General features: G+C 52.8%; 5 protein-coding genes across 5 annotated transcripts; 4 read left to right on the forward strand and 1 right to left on the reverse strand.

The window, feature by feature from the left end:
- Positions 1-176: 176 nt before the first annotated feature.
- On the forward strand, positions 177-617 carry J4E90_002515 (uncharacterized protein; the record flags this gene model as incomplete). The annotated part of the gene is made up of 1 exon (XM_051432095.1): positions 177-617. The coding sequence occupies one exon, from the start codon at positions 177-179 to the stop codon at positions 615-617; it is 441 nt and encodes a 146-aa protein (XP_051293517.1).
- A 359-nt stretch (positions 618-976) lies between these two features.
- On the forward strand, positions 977-1648 carry J4E90_002516 (uncharacterized protein; the record flags this gene model as incomplete). The annotated part of the gene is made up of 1 exon (XM_051432096.1): positions 977-1648. The coding sequence occupies one exon, from the start codon at positions 977-979 to the stop codon at positions 1646-1648; it is 672 nt and encodes a 223-aa protein (XP_051293518.1).
- A 369-nt stretch (positions 1649-2017) lies between these two features.
- J4E90_002517 (uncharacterized protein) lies at positions 2018-5541 on the reverse strand (the record flags this gene model as incomplete). Its single annotated transcript, XM_051432097.1, has 4 exons — positions 2018-4891; positions 4943-5035; positions 5085-5204; positions 5254-5541. The coding sequence occupies 4 exons, from the start codon at positions 5539-5541 to the stop codon at positions 2018-2020; spliced, it is 3375 nt and encodes a 1124-aa protein (XP_051293519.1).
- A 2739-nt stretch (positions 5542-8280) lies between these two features.
- Positions 8281-8718, forward strand: FPR1 (FK506 binding protein proline rotamase rapamycin-binding protein; the record flags this gene model as incomplete). Its single annotated transcript, XM_051432098.1, has 3 exons — positions 8281-8546; positions 8599-8640; positions 8691-8718. The coding sequence occupies 3 exons, from the start codon at positions 8281-8283 to the stop codon at positions 8716-8718; spliced, it is 336 nt and encodes a 111-aa protein (XP_051293520.1).
- Positions 8719-11541: 2823 nt separating this feature from the next.
- J4E90_002519 (uncharacterized protein) lies at positions 11542-12451 on the forward strand (the record flags this gene model as incomplete). Its single annotated transcript, XM_051432099.1, has 2 exons — positions 11542-12063; positions 12116-12451. 2 exons carry the CDS (start codon positions 11542-11544, stop codon positions 12449-12451), a joined length of 858 nt encoding a protein of 285 aa, XP_051293521.1.
- Between the last annotated feature and the right edge of the window lie 651 nt (positions 12452-13102).

Genomic DNA, 13102 nt, shown 5'->3' on the forward strand with positions numbered 1-13102 from the left:
TACCACGAATTAGAAAACCGCTGATATGCCATGTAATCATGCGATCCAGTCATTCGGTTTGTGACAAACCCACAAGGGATGTAGTGTAGTGGCACTATAAGACATCCGCTTTCTCACTTCTTCCTATCCTGTTCATCTTCAATCTCATCACCACAACGCCAGGAGACACAAGCTCAATGGACCCCCCATTCCTCCAGAAGAAAGACATCAAACCGGCCACCCAACCCGCCAAAGACGCTCGTCAAATTCTCTTGGAGGACATCAGTGCAATCAGAACTGACATACAAAGTCTTGCCCAACGACTCGATCGCATGGAACGGAATATCAAGACCGCCAACAAATCAGGACTAAATGAAAGACTCACTTCATTCACCAAGGCGGTCGCCGTCAGGAACCGTGATGGAAAACGGGTTAGAGCTGGGGCTGCGGAGAAATTGACTGAAGAGTTGAGGGAGGAGGAGGAGAAGATGGAAGAATCGGCATACTACTGGTTCAGAGACTTGAGAGAATGGCTGAAAAAGGGCTTAGCAAATGTGGAGGAGACTGAGAAGAGATCCCGTGAGCACCTAGAGGGGGTGTCGAAGAGGATAAATGCGTTGATGGATGAGCAAGAGTAATAGGGGACCAAATTTGCCTAGCATAATCGTAAAGAGCATTCAGTGGTGTGAAGACATGGGACATGGGCATGGACAGGCCTAGAGCTCAGTGGATTTCTCCGTGGTGAAGACGTGAAGTCATGGGTTGAGCAACTAAAAGTCATGGTGCTCTTTCCGAGAACATGCCGTAGCATCAATCTCACTCCTTGCACACAAGGCAGTGTGTCATGTCGCCCATACCGAAGCACAAGAACACTTCAACTTCATTCTCCGACCAACTTGCACGTTCTCCAAACTTCCGTCCATGCAAACAGACAAACCAGGCCTTGCCATATAAGTAGACCACGGGATGGGTAAATGGAAAACAGCGAAATTACGAAATGTCACTTCCCATCCAACCAATTCCTTTCCGTGAGGAGATCAAAACTCTGATTGAGCGCATCGCAGCTCTACAGAAGGAACTCAAAGGGAAGACAGATAGACTCCACTTCCTATATGGCTTCGAACTGAGGTCTTCTGCTGCGCCGGTAGGCAATGGCAACGGCGATGAAGGAGCCAAGGGGGCCGAGAACGACATAGACAGTGAAGAGCGCGAGGATGAGCAAGAAGACGAAGCAAAGAAGACACACGTCAAGAAAACAGTCGCCAAGGCAAAGGTCAACAGAACAGCCATCAAGAAGACAAGCGTTAATAAGGGCGGAAGCAAGAAGAAGGAGCCGAGATTATGCAAAAAGTGCGAGGAGAACTACCTGGAAGACAATGCCCGTTCCAACTGGGTAAACTGTAAGGAGTGTAGAGATAAGAACACAGATGTGTGGAATGAGGGACGGGCAAACAGGGAGCGAAAGCAGAAGGAGCAGAATGCAAAGCGGAAAAAGCGACAGGGAGATGAAGTGGAAGCAGATGAAGTAGGCGACGAAGTAGGAGAGGCCGAGGAAGGAGATGAAGAGGATCTAGAAGAGGACTCAGAAGACGAGGTACAGGAAGCAAGGGAGGACGAGCGTAAGCAACCCAAGAACAAGTCTGGAAAAGCTGCTTCAGAACAGACTTAGCTTATCACCCTCGTGTAGTTCCAAGTATAGCACCATCAAAAATCTCATATTCATCACCCCAAATGCGAATAACCTAAGATAATATCCCCTTTCTTCCCTTCCCCATCGTTCATGTTTATGCCTGCCCAGGACCCAATCGCTCATGCCATGGTATAGTACCCGAATGAATGACGCCAGTAAATGCTTCGACAAAGCTCGCTGAACCCATTTTGATGCCGCTAAAAACAGACGTAAAAACAAACAGACGCTCGCCATGCTCTTAGCCCCAAAAGATAAGAATAGTCCAAGACCAAAGGAGTGTGATGCCCAAAACACCAAAGCAACAAAGCGATAATATAAAGGAAATACATGGCATGATACGATGTCGTGTTAGATAAGAGGGCCCGCCATCATAGGACTTCCCCGCGTGTTGTTCGTCAAAGTGGGTTCATATGCTCCGGGTGAGCCTGAAGAACCTGGTCGTGGTCGGTAGTAGCTGTTTGCATACTGTGCGGGAGGAGCAGCATAAGCACCTTGTTGCGGCGGGAGAACACCGGGTGGCGTAGAGTTTAGCATGTTGCGGTTGCTACGGCGTCGACCAAGCACTGGCGATGCAGGAGCACCTTGAACCGTCCCAGTGGAGTTGCTGGACTCGTTTGAGTTGCTCCTCACGTGTTGTGCTGTAGCTGGCTGCTGCATCTGAGGAGAGCCAGTTGGATTCGCCGGACGCTGGAAGCCTTGTGTGAAGGGATTGGTACGAGCGGGCACACTCGTGTCTCGCTGACCAAGTGCTTGTCTTCTGGTCTCGATAAGTTCCCGAGCCCGAAGATTGCGTTCGTCCGGAGTCAGCCCGACGGAACGAGCAGCAGGTTGCGCAGGGGCTTGTACGTTCTGTGTAGGTGATGGGGGAGGTCTCCCATTATCAGCCGTGCGCAAGGCTCTTGTAGATGGCTGAGGAGCGAGTTGGCGCCGCGATGGCTGAGGTCGTAAATTGAGACGTGATGGCTGAGGCCTCACGCCTTGCGGAGGGTTGCCAGCCTCTCTAATATTGACGCGAGAGCTCGCTGGGCGCAAGGTAGCTACCGAAGACTGATCACGGAGAACTTGACGTGAGTTACGATTGCGCACACCGCGTGCCTGCACAAATGCAGCCCAAGGGTTACCGCGCGCAGCAAAAGGAGGAAGAGCCGCACCCTGGACATGCAAGCCCATGGCAGCATGAGGAAACGCGTTCGCTGCAGCAAAGTTGCCAGAGTTCCTCCTGCTATTTGCCGAAGATGGGCGAGCACCGACTCGACTTATAGGACGATCTATCATGTCCATGGCTGCAGCTGCCTGTGTCTGTGCTATCGTATCGATGGAGTGTTGCGAAGAGGCTGAGGAACTTCCAGGGGTCAAGACGGCAGAACTATTGCTGTTGGAACCAACAGAAGGCGCACGATCAAAGCGGCTCATGTTGCCGGCATTGCCCATCGCTGGTAAGCCGGGTGACATGGCGCTTCGTCGAGGTGGCGATATTGGGAGTCGCGGATCCATGATATAGTTCGTGCCGTTGTCCATAAGCGGCGTTCGAATGCGCGCAGGAGGTAGAAAGGGGGAATAAGCTTGCGCGGGACTAGGCCGATTTCTGTTCCTTGTTCGAGGACGAGACAGCGGCGTCATGGTGCGCGGTTCGACGTCTATCAAGGCGCCTGCCATCTGGTGTTGTTGGAGAGCTTGTTGATGGGCAGCGAACATCCAGCTGATACGCGGATCGTATTCCCGGCGTTGCACGCGAGGAGCCCCTCGCCTGTGCCCTTGGGAATTATCCGAGTTATCATCAGTGTCCGCCTCGTTGGTTCCATCCGCAGCAGCAGGCCCCTGGTTGTAAGCGCGAGCTGCAGGGTTTCGCAGATGGGCTTGTGAGCGGCGCGTCCGCAAGGTGTTCAGGGCTAGATCGACGTCGCCATCTTGGTCAGAGTCGTCGTCGTCCGCTTCCCCATCTTCGTAGTGGGCTGTCGCGCTCGACAGGACAGAGGATCTTCGGCGGAGACCACGCGAGGTATTCAAGACGCGGACATTGGCGGTTCTGGAAGGCGGGCGTATCGGGGCACTAGGCCGAGGACGATCTGCAGTAGGTGTTAGAGAACCGCCCATTCGGCTTCTGTCATTTGAGTTCGCAAGCGGTTCCCACCCAACGGTCGTCCTTCCTCCATCGCTGTCATCTTCATCCTCTTCTGCCATCTCGTCGTCGTAGTCGCGTTGTAGCTCCCATCCCTCCTCTCGCAACAGTGCTTGTGTATCTTCGTCGAGCTCCTCAGTGGAGACGTCGGTGGATGTTGTTGACGCTGTCTCACGTGAGGATCTCGACCCGTTTGCCCTATGTAAGACACGGGTTTGAGCAGGATTCCTCATCCCCCTACGAACGGGCCCCTCGTCTTCCTCGTCTTCGTCTTCCTCCTCGACAGTGCTTGAGCGGTTTGATGATGACTCAGATTCGACGATGCGACGTGCTCGGGCACGCGCTCTGTTACCCGAAGGCTGGGCAGCAGGACCAGGAGTGGACGATGCGGCGCTGGGTGAACTCGGTGCGGGTACGGCCTCGTCATCGATAAAGTCATTCATCGAAGAGTCCTCGTCCAGACCATCTTCGTCTTCCTCCTCGACCGTATCCATTTCGTCGCCGTACATGTCTGAGACTATGCTCTGTGAGTAGGAGCGTCGGCTGCCGGCTTCGCTGTGCGTGATCGGTCGTCGTCTTGCGAATGCCGCTGCATTGGGTGCCATGCCAGCGTCCAAGAAGCGTCGCATCATGAACGAGCCTTGATCTGGGGGGTATGCGCCCCAGTCTTCCATGCCGTCTCCGTAGCCGTCGTATTCGGGGTCCTCCATGTCCATTTCGGCGTCGAGGTCGTCTTGGTCGTGCTCTGACATCTCGTCCATGTCACTGAAGCCGGTGAAGCTGTTGCCCCATGAGACTTCGCCTGTCTCGTCGAATATCAGTCCGCAATGGGTGCATCCGCCGTCTTCCAGCTCCCAGGTACACAGCGGACATCGGTCAACTCCATCTTCTTGATCGCGCACGATTTGCAGTGACAGGCGGTTTTGGTGAGGCGGAAGCCTGAAGCAGCCTTTGAAGAGACCGCCAGCGCGGGGGTCCGCGTTATCCTTGTCCAGCTGCACAGCATCTGCCTCGTCTTTCTGCCACTTCTTGTGGTCTTCTATGCTCTCGCCCGTAGGTAGTAGTTCGGCTCGCGCGATGAAGACGCTTGTCATGTCTCGTATCTGCCCAACTATGTTAGACGTCGTCGCTGAACGGCGTGCAGGCTGACTTACCACATAGGCGGGGGCGGGCAGGTCCTTTACGACGATGCGGCAGTCGGGGCATGTTTTGCGGGCCTTGTTGGCGACGAACCACGTGCAGAGACACTAGGCATGTTAGAGGGTGGCATATGCGGAGGGAGGGTGCGCATCTTACTGTATAGCAGTAGGTGTGCCCGCAGGATATGGTGTACGGTTGGTAGAGTAAGCGGTCACAGATCTTGCATGTGAGATGCGTGCGAAGGCTGTCAAACTCCGACTTGAGCGCCTTGAGCTGCTGCGGACGGTTAGTCGATGCATGTGTCATGCAGTAAAGAGTCTCATACTTCATCTGCGCGGCCCAGCTGTGGCGGCTCGTCCTTCTTGGTCAGCATCTTCTGTTTGAGGCTGTCTTTGCTTGCTGCCCGCGTCGGCTTGTCCTGGTCGATGAGCTTGGAGGCAGACCGGCTGGCCGTCGGTGTGCTCCCGCGCCCAGTCCGTGAATTTGAAGGCATGCCGGCAGACTGTTGCGAGGCAGGCGCGGCATGTGACGTCGTGTTGGAGGAGGATGCGACGGACGAGGCGGAATTCCTGGGGCGAGCGGTGGGCGGGGTTGGCGACGCTCGATTGTCCATGGCGGGCGGTGACTCTCTTTTCTCACGGCGAGGTGCAGCTGGGGGTTGAGAGACGGAGCATCTGCTCACATGGGACTTGCCCTTGTAGAGAAGAAAGACTATCGTTGGCAGTGGTTATGCATGCAGCAGCGGGTCTACTAGCCTAGGCATGTTGGCGCTCGGTCGCTGTTGCCCTTGCCCTCCGGCCATTTGCCGCAGCAGCCGTTCACTATCGACCTTCACTCCATCCTTAGCGCCTGCCGTGGAAAATCACCACCCTCCAGCGCCTACCATCGCCAACCATCTCCATGGCTATCTCTGCTCTCATACCTGGTCATTTCTCATTGGGTCCAGTGCTTCTATTGCAAGCTTGACACGCCAATGACGTGGGCCACGCGACTCGTCACGTTCCTGTCACAATCCATTTTCGCCCATGCCATCATTCAACGTTTTTGCTTCACGTTTCTTTTGATCCTTTTTCCATTGAGCCGCGGTCCCAAACAACCACAGTTCAAAGACGCCATTACCTGGTATTCCCGGCGCACGAAAGAGGGCCTCTTTCCCCACAAGCTTCCTAGCTTTCGGCGCGGCACCACCACATGCAGACGCGGTCGAATTGACCTTTATTGTTGCGCTCACAGCTCATACCCGTCTCCGCTCCGCTTCACTCGGAGTGCTGATCATCACTGCGGTTGGAGTATTCGTGGTCGACACTTATCAGGTCCATGCATAGCGTCCCCAGAAGGAGTGCCTGTGATTGTGGGCGGGACCTTGTCGGCTCCTCTAATGCGAAGCATGACAAGCATCCTGGCCGCACTGTTCAAGTGCGTAAGACGTGGTATCTCTTCAATATCGTCCTCAAGCTGCGCACCACCCCGATCAAGTCATATAACCTGTACTGTGCACAAGATCGCCTAGCCTGACGAAGAGTGGTGGTTTTCTGCAATTGTAGTCCTGGCCAAATACGTTACCAAGGTACATGATCGCTTGTCAATCACATGCATGAAGCATACAACTCATGACTAGGGTGTTAGCACTATCTCGTAAGTAGGATCGTAAGTTGTGGATGGCACGACAGCCGTCTTGATACACGCGACATGCTGTTTATGTGGGCTGGTCGTCCTAGCGCCCGCAGTCCTCCCGCCCCCACACTGGATGAAGCGTTGATGGAACTAGACGGGTCGTCACGTACCTAAACATGTATACGTTGGCTAGCCTCTGTGGTTCTACGCGTGGGTATCAATAGTAGGTAGTGAGGAAGCAAGCAGCCAAGTTAGGTCTTCTTGAGTGCAAGGCAAGTAGCTCAAATCATTGAAGAATTGGCAACTGTTATGGAGCCTAGCAGTCGCAATATCTGTAATTGAAGGGCTGTCATTATCAGATACTAAGATCTAGTGCCTGTATCGCGGACCTTGGGATACGCAGGGCAATTAGTGATATCGGGAAAGTGCGTGAGTGCCTCTCGACCTCATGTATGTTCTTATCGATAACGCACCTCCGCGGCGCATCATCCACTCTCGTCGCAACTGCTCCCGGCCATCTTCAGGCTGCCTGACAATTACACGCCAGTACGTGCCCTGTACACACTCTTTAGACGTCCCTTTCCTCGCTCTTCATTATGTCCGACAAACCGACTCCCTCGAAAGCCGACGAATGGAAGGGTTCCAAAGCCAGCAAATTCGACAAGTACGCCACCGCAACGATCGCGTCGCAAATGTATGCTGCACACAACAGGCGCTGATAAATTGGTATAGCAAAGCGTACAGCGAATACTTTGATCCATGTCAAGAGGCGGCGGACAAGAGTATAAAATGTTTGAAGAGGAATGGTGGTGAGAGAGCTATGTGCTCGGATTTCTTCCAGTAAGTGCAGCACATCGGAGTTCCAAGAGTCAGCATTGCATGAGGAGGTCTTCCGCTAATACGCGTTCAATCAGGGCATACCGAGAGTGCAAAGAGCAATGGGTACGTGTTGTCCACCCTCGATCCAATACGACCGCAACTGTCCCTCCATGCCGTACAACGCGTCGCGAAACCGCCACGGAAGAGATGCTAACACCTATACAGCAAGAAGCAAGGAGAGAAGCGAGAAGGAACAAGTCATGGTTTGGTTGAGCAATGCGGGCAAGATTTGGGACGCGCGAATATACAACATCTCCTCTCTTCATAGGCACGGCGTTTGACAATGGTTCACGTTTACTGTAACATACCTGGACCCACTGGAGGTATTGATCTATTGGACAAGAAGATCAATTGATTATTAGATAGTCTGTGGAAGTATGCAAGCAGCCTCACTGCGCTTGCTACTAGATGCGACACGCAGAACTTTAACACCATCGCCGAAGCATCTTCGTCCCAGCCACACACACTCATCTAAAGCTATAGCTTGTACTCTCCTACCGCGGCAAGCGCGAACTCCAGTTCCAATGCCCTGACGTAGATGCGATCACGCAATTTCCCCAGACAAGCCGTCAACCCACCCTCAAGTACTGACGTGCTCGATTCATTGGTCATGCTCGTCGTACTTGCCCTGATTACCTTGCCCTTGCAGCGTGCATGAGGCTGTGTGCTGACGATCTGCACCCCACCACCCCACTAGAGCTACCCCTCCAAGGCATTCCAGGTTCCTTCTTTCCGCCCACAGCCACCTTCCATCCTCCACTCATCTCCCCTCTCACCCTCCAACTTCATGAGAAGCCTGCTTAACCCTTCCTCTTTCCAACGCGTAACAACTCGAGCTTTCACTACGACCGCACGCATCATGGGTGTCCAGAAGACCATCATCCAAGAGGGCAACGGCCCATCCCCACAGAAGGGTGACAAGGTCACCATGGAGTACACTGGCTGGCTCAAGACCCAGTCCGGCGACAAGGGCAAGCAGTTCGACAGCACCACTGGCCGTGGTCCCTTCCAGACCCCCATCGGTGTTGGTCGTGTCATCAAGGGCTGGGATGAGGGTGTTGTTCAGATGAAGCTCGGCGAGAAGGCGAAGCTGGACATCAGCAGCGACTTCGCTTACGGCGACCAGTAAGCCTCCATGATGTTATCTGATTAATAACTGTTACTGACTTGATGATAGGGAGTTCCCTGGCTTGATCCCCCCTCACTCTGACCTCATCTTGTAAGTTCGCGTCGCGTATGGACTCCACGAAAGTGCTAACTCCGCGATAGCGAGGTCGAGCTCAAGAAGATCAACTAGGTCTACGAAGCATCCAACGACGGGAATACACGATGATCGCTATCAGTGAATGGGAACAGTCAGAGGACAAACATAACATTCAATATACTCGGTCATGAAACTCATTCACCAGTCCACGTTGTCTAATGTGCAGTTACAGACTTTCTCATATTTTTAGATCATCATCGTCAAGCATTCCATTTACGTGCCATACTAAGTCGTATGTCACAGCATCGGCCGCGAACTACTGAATCTAGCCATAGGAGCATGCTAGATGTGTCCAAAAACACCTAAGCCTACGCAAATTACAAGACCCACCATGCTGATGGAGAAACGACTGGCCGAACTCTCGGTATGAGTAGCCACCGAGGCGTCTGTGAGCCCATTTATCCACAGGCACATGAGCTGTGTGTCGGGAACACTCAGCGCATTGTTGACGCCTTTGTCTGGCGACCAGAATGTGGTGATGATGATATCAGTAAAGGACCCCACGCCGGTCTCATTGTGACTAAAGGCCAAACTGAGATCGTTGGACTTGGGGAGGGTCGGATGACAGTTAGAGCTCGCATTGGCAGAAGAGTTTGGCGGCGTAGGCGCTCCCTTGCCAGTAAGTGCTAGAAGAAGTTAGCACAGGGCGGTCTCTTTGAATGGAATGGGGACACGAACGTATGGCTGAAATTGCATTCCAGGAAGTCATGTTTGTCTTCTCTGTACATTCCGTTGGGAAAGTCTCCATTCCTCTTTGCACACGCATGCAGCTCTCTTCCGTTGTCTCTGTTGCATTGGAAGGAGAGAGTGCCAGCAGTGTGTTGGCCTGGGTTACCAGCGACGAAATGCAGCTCGCTCCAATTGCCTCTGCGCAATCCCATGAGTTGTTCCGACCAAAGGTGGTATTATATATGAACACAGCGCAACCTCGATACGGCAGATCGTCGCGATCGAGTTCAAGAGACTGAGGGGTGCCGAGATAGAAGTCTTTTTCCGTGGTTTGGTCCTTTATCGGAACGTCTGTATCGAGATGGGCGGCGAGTGTCCACGTCAAATTGTTGTTGTCATCGAGGATGGCGGTGGAGAAGGATCTGAACCCGATTCTCTCGTAGGTTCTGTTGGTGACATTGCATTCTGCTTTAATGGCATTGCTTCCATCGAGAGAAGCCTCAGGGCAGTGTACGTCGGCGCACGAACCGACGGAACTGTTGAGGGCGTATTGTGCGAAAGCGGAAGACAGGAAGGTGGTAAGTAAAAATGAGGTTGGGAGCAACATCTTAAAGCGATTTGACTTGGCTCAGCTCCACGACAGTACAACAGACGAGTAGGAGGTATAGACTTGTAGAGGCTTCTACAATCTTGGAGGACGCATGCAAGCCATGGTCTAGCACATTATATGTCTTGAGCGCCCCACACCGCTGAGCTTCACTGTGCCACCTTCACATCAGGCCCTCTGCCACGAAAAGCTTCTTTACTGTGAGACTGGCTAATTACAAGGTATATGTGAGCTGTTGTACATGAGGCACAGTATACGTGACATGCGCCAAGTGCCGTCCTTGCCGTATAACCACCTGGGCATACTGCGTTGTTCAGGCAGCCAATTTCCATGTGTGATGTGATGGGATTTGATATCTCTGAAGTAAGGCGTCCCATACTCAGTACTTTATTATTGCTCCGACCTCAGCTGTACCGAAAAGATGCCGTGGTCATCTGGAACCCGGGAGACACGACCGGCGAGGCTGACTTGCGTTGATGACTTGGGATGATGCTGGGAAATAGTCAGGTGATCATGAGGAGAAGCGTTTGCGAAGCATAGCCAAAGGGAACTTCTCCATCGGAAAATAGGGTCTTGAGGAACATTGGGGTCGCTTCCGATAGTGTACGAATCGGTTGTCTAAAGCGGTTGATGCCCTCACACAGCCTTGCATCTGAGGGCGACATAGCCCCGAGTCATGCTGCCGTCCGTCGTAGCAAGCTTTTCTCTATCATCTGGTACGTATACCAGGAAATTCGAACCCCGATCTTGATGGAGTTGTAGAGCCTGCTCGGTTGCTATCTCTTTGCAGGCTGCCGGGGGTGACACGATCGGGGTGGACGGATGGGCTGTCATGTGGCAGGCAGTTGAAGGTGTTTCTCCACCATAAAGACAGTTATTAAATACATTTCATCGTTTAGTTTATGAGCTTGTGTACTTCTCGCGTTACCATGTGCAACATCAGAGTGCGTAGGATCAGGTAGGCGTCCAAGTGGATGCCAATGTATAACAGTAGGTAGATCATGACGTCGGCCATTCATTAGATGATTTTCATAGCTTAGCATGGAAGACGGATTCATATTAAGAAAGCAATGGCAGATATTGCCTGTAGTTGCACGAGGCATGATTTGGGGCGTGGACAAGATGGAAGACACGCTTGGTGCTTGGTGGGGATGGCAGATCTTAGCGCGAACAGCTGATCGCGGTCGCGTGAGAAGAACGCGTCAGGCTGATCTTCCACTTCCAGCACACACACCATGCAGCATACCTTCCTATTCGATCCACCAAATGTTGTAATATAATTGAATCGTCTGATTTCTCGTCCATGTGGTCTCTTCCAAAGCTCACAACGTGTGTGTGGACCCACTCTCAACTATGGAGTTGCAAGCAGTGACATCACGACTGCAGGAGCGACTGCAGTATGCGTCTAGAGCTACCTAGAGGAGGTTTGATGGCGACTCCATTTCTCTCAACAACTTGGTATGCTCCTACCTTCTCAATTCCTCCGCTCATCGCACTCTGCTCTTCGGCACATCAGTACTCGTCCATTGCTGACAAGTTCACTCAAGTATTCTCCATTCATCGCTACCCCGCTATCCACCATGTCGGCGAACTCTCTGAACATCAATTCGACTCTGAGTCTTCCGAACTCGCAGTACAAAATCCCACAAATCGGTTTCGGAGTCTACTTGTCTCCAAAGGACGTCTGCGTTGCCTCATGCAAGAAGGCCTTCGAGGCAGGATACCGTCATATCGACACAGCCCAGTACTACGCGAATGAAGAGCAAGTTGGTCAAGCGCTGAAGGAAAGCGGGCTTCCTCGGAAAGAGGTGTACATCACGTCCAAGATCCTAAGCGCTGGAGAGGACGTCGAATCTACATACAAGAAGGTCGCCGAGAGCGTTGAGAAGCTTGCCGGAAAGGATGGCTACGCAGACCTATTCCTCATCCACAGCCCCAATGGAGGCAAGGAGGCGAGGAAGTTGATGTGGCTCGCGCTGAAGCAGGCGCAGGAGAAGGGCATTGTGCGCGACATTGGTGTCAGCAACTACGGCATCCAGCACATCGATGAGCTCGCCTCTATTGATAGCAAGGCCAGCCTACCTGCTGTCAACCAGATTGAGGTTTGTCACATTTCCCATCTGATCGCATAGTCAAACTAACAGAAACGATCAGCTCCACCCCTGGTGTCAACAGCGTGAAGTCGTCGAGTACTGCCAGTCCAAGAACATCGTCGTCGAAGCCTACTGCCCGATCGTCCGCAACGAGAAAGCCAACGACGAGACGCTTGCCAGCATCGCGAAGAAGCACAACAAGGAGCCAAACCAGGTTCTCATCCGATGGAGTCTGCAAAAGGGCTACGTTCCTCTTCCCAAGAGCGACACGCCATCTCGCATTGTTGGCAACGCCGACATCTACGGTTTCGAACTTGACAAGGACGACATGGCTAAGCTGGACGGTCTGGATCAAGGAGCCAAGGGCGCTATTGTGCAGGCCGTAACCAATGCTTAACTCGCGTTCGTTGCCTCGCACATCATTAACAGGCGCGCAGGTGAATAACCTGTCGAGGGACATGGCGAATGCTTCCGCAGCTGGAATCAGTGCTATGCGTACAATGTTGGAGGAAACTTACGTGGACCGGGTGCCCACGTACTTCACGCCTGGCCCTCGGTTCAGTGTACAATTTTCAGACTGGATTGGCCGACGAGCATAGCCTCCCACCCATGATCGGTCCACTTGAGTGCTGTGCCGTGTAGCTAGGTCACGCACCCACGCAACGCTAAAATGTAGATACAAGCAAACAAATTTCAATTGGAAGTTCGAACGTGACAGACTTTCGTTTGCGGGGTTGACTCTTTTTGACGAACACAGTCGCGCCTACTCTGTGCAAGGGCGTAATTTAGTATGCTATCAAACGCAATTATTTCTCCCTGGCCTTAGGGCGTAACCGCGTTTCATGTTGCCCAACACGATATCGCGAAGCTATCCGAACTATAAGGCGATAAGAGATAGTCGCCGGTCAACGTCAAGCCGAAGGGCTACGATTTTCGCACCCCAGGAATCTATAAGACGCCCCAAAAAAAAACATCCGCCACACTATCTCCCTCAAACCCCCCACCATGCGTTCTCAACCTTCCGCAAGCAAAAGAACATAGTGCAATC

Source organism: Alternaria incomplexa, assembly GCF_024043165.1.
Source record: "Alternaria incomplexa strain BMP 0042 chromosome Unknown scaffold_3, whole genome shotgun sequence".
Lineage (NCBI taxonomy): Eukaryota > Fungi > Ascomycota > Dothideomycetes > Pleosporales > Pleosporaceae > Alternaria > Alternaria incomplexa.